This window comes from Lepisma saccharinum, chromosome 23, assembly GCF_977018435.1.
Source record: "Lepisma saccharinum chromosome 23, izLepSacc3.1, whole genome shotgun sequence".
Lineage (NCBI taxonomy): Eukaryota > Metazoa > Arthropoda > Insecta > Zygentoma > Lepismatidae > Lepisma > Lepisma saccharinum.
Window position 1 is genome coordinate 60,105,894 of NC_139251.1, and position 8,401 is coordinate 60,114,294.

Consider the following 8,401-nt stretch of genomic DNA (forward strand, 5'->3'; position numbering starts at 1 on the left):
CACTTCTCTTCACTGGTGCAAGTGTGTGTAGAAGGTGCCATCTTTAACAAAAATAGCATTTTGATGATCACTTGATTAGTGTTGCAGCCTTGAGGTCGTTTTGTAAATAACAGTGCTGTATGTAGTGTTCCCTAGAAGTTTTATTGGACTTAAGGTTTTTATTTAACTTGCAATATTATCAACCATCGGAGTTTGAAAATACTGATTTTTTCCCCTCGGCATATTATAAGTTATAGTCGAACCACAGGCAAAAGAGCTTGAACAGACCTCAACTTCTGTGCATCATACTCCTGCATGGAGGGGAGGGACAGAGTGCAGCATCCTTCCTTATGGCTCGAGTTGAACCAATAGAGGGGAAGATCCACGGAGACTTTTGGCCGAAGGATCTTTTCCTTGAGGTTGTTCTATAGATTTTATAAATAGGCTTTATTTTACTCTTCAATCACTGCTGATATGTTTTACTTTTACATGGAATAATGATAACAAAAGAACACGTTCACAACATGTGACAATTAGGGGTCCAGCAAAAAATGCCCAATTTTGAAAATTTCCCAAAAATTATGACTTTCTAAAATGTTGCATAATTTCCATTTTTTCTTCAAAATTGGGGGACAGACATTACATGTGCTGAAAGAGTTGTCTTATGTTTCCCTGCAAATTTGATCCAATGATCACAGCATCCATAGGGCCAATGCTAGAAGCAAAATTCAATATCTTTTTCACCATAATCTGCCACAACTGCTCTTCTTGTAAATTGTTACAATTTTTCTCCCTAAGAAGTATGACATGGTTGTAGAAATGTAGTACATCTACCTACTACATTGTTTTAATTCACTTTTGTCTATTGCGGTAGCCACAGTGATGTGCCAAATATATATTTTTTTCCAAAGTCCAAAATCGGTTTCATCTCTCTACAACAATTATGTTCTCAAGCTCCTTTTTTTTCTTTTTTTACACATCACGGCAAGTACCATCCACTAAAGTGGTATTATCTAAGCCCTAAATAGTGCAAAAAATTCTGTGAAATTTATTTATTTAAAGTGTAAAAAACATGATTTTTGTAAATTATAAAATAAGCTGTTGTTCTTGTTGCAGGCTCTCGTAAAGTTAGTCATCATGTTTCTTGTACACTGGGGATATGCTCTGGCAAATATCCTCGTTGTCTTCCTCGTCTGGTTTTATGTGGGACATGCTAATCCTGCTGTGACACCAGGACTCGCTGCGGAGTTCCGATTACTACGTTGGTTGAAGAATTGTGTCTTGCGACTCATGGGGTGAGTACAATTTTATTTATCTCAAGATGTGGTCCAACATTATGAAATTAAAGCTTTATGTTTTTATGTATAAATAATGAAAGAGACAATGAAAAATTTCAATGAATTGTTTCTTTGTTTACACTGGTTGACTTGGGTTTGGTTGTTTCCGCAGATGACTGTTGTCTCTGAATAATTTCATCATGCTGTTTCAAAATTGAAAACCATTTTTATCCATCACGTCTAGTTTTTTTGACAAAACAGCAATACGCCCACCACAAAATGACTTCGGACCTCATGTGAAATTACCGTAGTAAGCGGTCTATCACTTTGTTGCCTTGTACCTAGTGTTGTTTTGTTTTGAACACTGAATTGATTCTGCATAAACGTATCTGGCAACAGTGTATTACTGCTGATAAGAGAGTTCATTTCATTTCGTATTGTTAGTAGACACAGTAAGGGTGTCTTTCTGCTGTAGTGTGTGATAAATTGCTGTGTTTATATGTGGTGCACTTTGTTTTGGATATTTTCCTACTGATTTGACTACTGTACAGGTGTATTTGTGATATGCCGGGAAAGTACTGTAGTAGTGTGTAAAAAACAGCATTATTGCGTGGCGAAGTGAAAACGTCTGAATAAAGACATTATGTAAACAAACAGGTGACGCAAAATCAAACATAATGAAGGTACTGGCAGCCGCCAGAGGACTGCCTCCGACTGTCATTCCAAAACACAAATTCAGTGGTGGGAGGCAAAGTAAAACAACCAAATCTACAGATGCTCTCCTAATGAGAGAAATAAAGAAAAACCCTCGACTGACAGCATCAGAACTTAAAGAAATGCACCTGAGTCTGCTGGAAAACGTTAGTGTTCGCATGATCCAGCACCGTTTATAGAAAGACTTGGATTTGACATGTCATACTGCTGCTAAGAAGCCACTACTCACCGCCCGCATGCTCTTTCAAAGATATATGCACACTGGACACCAGCACAGTGGAGGAAAGTTATGTTTTCCGATGATAGCTCATTCCAACTGTTCCGAATAGGAGCTGCTAAGGTTCGACGTCCATCATCTTCAGATCGATACGACCCAAAGTATAGGGTTCCGACCGTTAGGCACTCCCAGTCTGTAATGGTGTGGGGGTGTTTTTCAGGTGAAAAGGGTAGGGCAGGTTTATATTTCTTACCGCAAAACGTGACGATGAACGCAGACCGATATATCAACTTTCTTAAGGACCATTTAGTGGATATGCTTCAGATCCACGAGTGTGATCTTTTTCACGCTCCTTGTCACATGGCCAAGAAGGTAAGGAAGTGGCTTGAGGAACAACAGATAAAGATGTTAGAGTGGCCTGGGAAGAGCCTTGATCTCAACCTAATTGAAAATTGTTGGCATCGTATGAAGCAATTCCTGGGAAAGATGATGATTCAGAACCTACAGACCCTCCCAAGTGCATCCAAATGGTTCTCAAAAGTAAAGGCAACATGACACCGTACTAATGTATGCATTTTTTGTTGTATCTAATAGCTTAATAATAGCTTTTCACATGAATTTTCTGTATTTTTTGTGCTTTTGTTATGAGGTCTGAAGTCATTTTGCATCGGGTGTATATATTAACTGCCTTAATTTCACAATAAGATGTGCACTTCTAAAATTTACCAACAGATGGCTCTGTTTAGATGGTGGTAAAATATTGATTCTCTATATTATACAAATCTTCCAGTTGTGAACTATAAATGTACATAGAATAGTAAATATTTAATCCACCTTCACGTGACACATTGGTATAAAAATTGCATGAACTTTGGTTAAGCAAGTTTTATTTGGAAATCCCTGATAAAAATTATCTTCACAAAATGTCCAAAACTGAATGTTATAATATGGTGGGTTCATTGAACTTGGGGACATGGGGAAAAATCCTGACCTAGCGAAAAATGGATTTCATATCCATGATTAGCATTCCAAATACTCCCAGAATCACCTATTGGTTTATGAAAAACTAAAATTTCCCTTGCATAAATTTATTTCAATGTGTTATGTAATAAATGTAATGTAATGTTGAATATGAAAATTTGATGTGTGAAATTGTGAAAAATCCTGACGTGATTTGAAAAATGGATGTCATTTCTGTGATCAGTATTCAAAATTCTTTCACAATCACCTATTGGTTTGAAAACATTCGATTTTTTTTTCAAAATGCCAACCAGTGTTATTATCAAAGATTAAGTTACAACACACAAACGCAATATATATTCACCATTTACCACCACTTCTGCCCCCTCCCATTATGTCTACCAAGAGAAAGTAAACTGTCCTTGCCCTCCAGTTTTGGTAACCAGTCACCGCTACTGTTTCCTTCAGAACCATAGTAAGTTTTGTTATTACTAGGATTTATCATCAATTTTATTATGCAATTTCATGCCACCATACATAAATGTTTTTATATGTATTGCATCTTATCACTTACATTAACTATTTCAAATATTTACCACATTGCATCAAACCTTAATTTGTTCTGAATATTATAGAGGTGAATGCTAGTACAAAATATTTAAATATTATTGACTAATAATAGTGGAAAATAATAAAAATATATACTACCTGATTTTTTTCCCACCTATGGGATATAATTTTAATAACCATAATCATTATTATTCGAGGTTTTGCTCAACTTTACTATGGTGTAAATATTGACTTGATGTATTATAGTCATGGACATTTCTGGGTTGTAATAATGCCATTGGAGGTCAATGGCATAGTTACAACCCAGAAATGTCCATGACTGTACATTGATTCTGATGCTTTTTACTTGTAATTTTTATTTCAGTTAGGCTTTTATTATATTTTTTTATAAAAAATGTCAACATGTATGTTTTAATGATACTTTGATGAAAACTACATTCCTACAATTCAAAAATCTATATTTTTTCTAAGCTGTTGAATTTGAAAGGGTGAAAATGTAAAATTGAGGTTAAAATGATTAACCCAAACTAGAAGAATGCTTAAAACTTGAAACTTACATTGAAGTCCCACTGAATGGTCTGGATATTTACTTTAAAATTGCCTGCAAAATCTGTAAACGTCAGGGAATTTGTTTTTCCATGACAAGTGGGAACCATGAATAAGTGCAAAGAACAGTATATCACAAAGAGCTGAATATTTTATGCTTTGGCAGAAGTTTCCCAACTGAAAAGACAACCTTAATTGCAGGAGACGAGTCCAGGAATATGAGCAGATCGTCGTCACTCCTATTCATCCGGGCGTGGAAGTTCTATCAGCGCAGCTAACAGAAGACAATGAAGACTATGCTTCTAGGAGCAGATATCACCAAACCTCTACAGTTCAAGGACATTTCGTTGACGTTGACGAAGATTGAAAAGAGTGACCAGTATTTATGCATTATTAAGATAAAGAATACCTTTCTTCTGGCAGAAATCATTCCTTTTACAATGAATTCCCATGAAATAATTATCCATCCAGTTCACCACACTTAGACTTGGACGAGCATAATTAAAGACTTGAATATGCCTGGATTTTAAAAAGAGAACGAAGGTGCTTTAGTCATAATAATTTTGATGCAGCTTTACTTGTGATTGTATATATTATACTAATTATTTGGACCAGTAATTTATTAATTATACAATTTTAACAACTGATTGAATAAGAAAATATTTAATTTTTATAATGAATAAAAGACAATCTAATATTAATTTATATATTTTTTGTCAAGGGTATATTGAAATGTGAATAATTTAATGCATGATTATTTTTCTTTTAATGTAATAGAGATTTCAGTGATCCATATTTCCATAATTTTAGAGGAAACTTTTACAATTATATAAAGTTATTTTAGAGACTGATTTTTCAAACTACACACGAGAAATATAGTTGACTACCTTCTGAAGTATACATATCATTCTTCTAGTACAATGTAAAAACTGTGCCAATAACAGTGACTTTGCCAGAGGGTAGGTGGAGGCAGATGCCCCCTGAAAGAAAGCAAGATAAACTTGTTAAATAAATGCTCTTTTAGCCCAAATGCACATTTTTGTGTGATATTTAGAGGTATGTTAATTTGGAATGTGCCTAGAAAATATCGTGCACTCTCTCTGCCACCCCATATATTTTTCTGGCACCGTCACTGGCCAATAACCATCTTTTATGAGGCTTGGGTCTATGTGAAATTCATTTTATGGAAAAAAATACTTGGATAAAGCTCATATTTTCATACCGATTGTAGTCCTGATTATGGAAAGTATAAATTAAGGAAATGAAAGTATTTGTGTTGACCTGTGTGTGTGTGTGTATGTGTGTCTGTGATGTAAACTTATCAATTGTGTGTTGTATGTGCTTGAACGTTCAACTTGCATAATATATATATTTATGTTTGAGCATTCTTTAAAAAATATAAAAACAATTAAAATGAAATAAATATGAATGTTTGCCATGACGTAAACATAATGTTCATACTCTGTTATGTGGATAAATTAACAAGTATGCAAATTATTAGCTAGGCTTGTGTATGTAAATACAGTATGTGTTCATTTTTTAGTCAATTATTGTAAATTTACATTAGAATTCCACAAGCATGTCGAAATTGATTAATTAGTTTGTTTGAAATCTGTAATTATAGACTCTATGATGAAGTTTTTTTTGCTTATATCAAATTGTGAACATTAATGACTTTATTATCAGAATATTGGTTATTAAAACTAATAACATAATTTTAAATATTTTTTATTTCATATTTCATCAAGGTTTAAAGGTAAAACCCAATAAAAACACATCTGAAAAACAAAATTATAATTTGCTAAATTAGACCAGTAGTATATTTCTATGATTTTTTTTTTTGTACATTATGGTTAAAATATTGAACATCGATTGATATACAATATGCATATAAAGATGATACTCCCAGTAAAAAATAAGGAAGTCTCCTGTTGAATGAAACGTTGTCACCTTGTAATCAAAGGGTCCTGGGTTCGATACCCAGAGGCAGCACATTGCACAGTGGTTCGGATCACACCCCCAAAATATAGGTCCAGTCCTGATTAGCTGGCTGTGCATCAAGTGGAATTAATACAAAACTTCAATTCAATCCTTTTGAATGTATTCAATTGATCTTACCTTGATGGTGATAGCATAATGTTGTCTCCCTCTTTTTTTTTTAATCTACATGATTCGTCTAAAATATATTATGTGCATATGTATAGGTTGCTAATATTTGTTACAACAGAAATTTAGTTTGACCTATTAGGTGATAGCAACTTAGCATTTTTTAAACAAATTGTTATGCTTTAGCTTGCAACTCAGGTCTTAATGTCTGCATCTATTGTAATGTTATTGTCTGAATTATAACAAAGAACTATTTCATTTTAAATTCTAAGATCATTTATATTCTAATTAACAATAATTTTTGCAAGGATTGATTCCATTTAAAAGAAAATTGGGATGTTTTTCATTTAGTAAACACATTTTGTTTAATAAGTATGAAAACATTATACAAATATGCTGTGTGAAGTAAGAATGAAGCTTATGTGATCATAATGTGAGAAATAATATATTTTTAAAACCATATGGTTGATATCTGTTTTTGAATAAACAGCTGGTAGTGTATATATGAATATATATATAAACGTATTTTCTTTTATGAAAAATTAAGTACCGGTAATTTGGAAACTGAAATAACAGACTTAGGTACAAAATTTTGAAATAAATGCTATCATTCTGCCTCTTAATAAAGATTTGCATGAAATTTTCCACATTTTTCTTTATTTTTTTAAACAATATTTTGTGCGATACTAAAATGAATTTGTAACGTGATTGTAGTGTAATCATTTGTTTTGATACTAAATATCAAACATAATTTTACTATTTGTTTGGTTATGTAATTGGTGTATTTATCCTAACATGTTGAATGTTAAAATAATACAGGGACATTCAAAATATAGTACATAATTTGTTTGAAAGAAAATAGAATACACTCCAATTTATTTGTAATAAAATAATTGTACTTATTAAATAATTGTAATATATCAAATTTAAATGGTTTGTGTGCTTAATAGGAAAAAAATTCTAATCAAATGGTACAATTTTGGCGTTAATCTTTTGATTGACAGTAAATCAATGTTATTCAAAAGTACAGCAGTAATTTTGAATAGTTAATGTATACCTTATTGATGTCACTTATAACAATGAATGTGATACTGTTGTCAATCATGAACTCAATGGCTTCCAGTGATTATATTTCACGCCTCGACATATCGACAGACTTTCTAACTTTTGAGGTAAACAACTCTGTAGTCAGTGCAATGTGTCAGCGTGTTTGTGTGTGTTATGCATGTAGGTGTACATGTAAATATGGTTGTAGATAAAATAAATTATTTTTATCAGGTGTGTGCATATGAATTTCCTCTTTCTTTAATCCCATGGTAATTCTTATGTATTTTAGACAGTGGCATATTCTGAAAATTTTACCCGGTATACTGCAACAATTCTAATTTATTGGATATATTTATTATATATTAATTAGGTATAGGAGAAATAAAACACCAATGCAGGCATGCAAGCAAAACAGAAACAGAAGTCTGGGATCTTCAAATGTTCCAGCAATTTCTATATATACACACAGTGTGTTCCACTTAGAGTGATTGAGAAATAATTGATAATTTGGAGTGTAAATAATGGTTTATTAACTCACCTTTTTACATACCTTAATGTAGAAACTCTCCGAGTTTAGGTAAATGGTCAATGCAACTCACTGTGCACCTTGAATTGCCCTGCAGACATCTGATCGGCCACATTCTTACCATCGCATCCTAGGTCTCTTGCTTAGTGAATAGTGCCAGGCTTGTTACTGCATTATACATTGGCATGCATGCGCAAACACATGTATTCACTATTGGTGTATAAACGTGGAGAGTTTCTGTATCTTGTAAAATTATAACAACAAACCATAACATCTTCCTTTGTTTTTAAATGGTGAGCGTTGAATTCTCGATCCCTCGAAGTAGAACACACTGTATGTGAAAAAAGTTGTTTTGCCAGTAGTATACAGGGTAATACAGGAGAATAAGCCACTGATTTTAGACATAGATATATTTTAACACAGGTTGATTTAAAAAATATTCTGACTAACCTTTTGAAA

General features: G+C 32.9%; 1 protein-coding gene across 1 annotated transcript in view; it reads left to right on the forward strand.

Annotated features, from left to right (window-relative positions):
* The window catches only part of LOC145977833 (solute carrier family 12 member 8), a 150,597-nt gene extending 142,949 nt beyond the window's left edge, over window positions 1-7,648 (forward strand). The window contains exons 12-13 of the mRNA XM_083110151.1: window positions 1,096-1,274; window positions 4,465-7,648. Coding sequence (XP_082966277.1) covers window positions 1,096-1,274; window positions 4,465-4,630 — 345 coding nt within the window. The 3' untranslated portion in view covers window positions 4,631-7,648. The remainder of the gene's footprint in view (window positions 1-1,095; window positions 1,275-4,464) is intronic.
* Window positions 7,649-8,401: the final 753 nt, after the last annotated feature.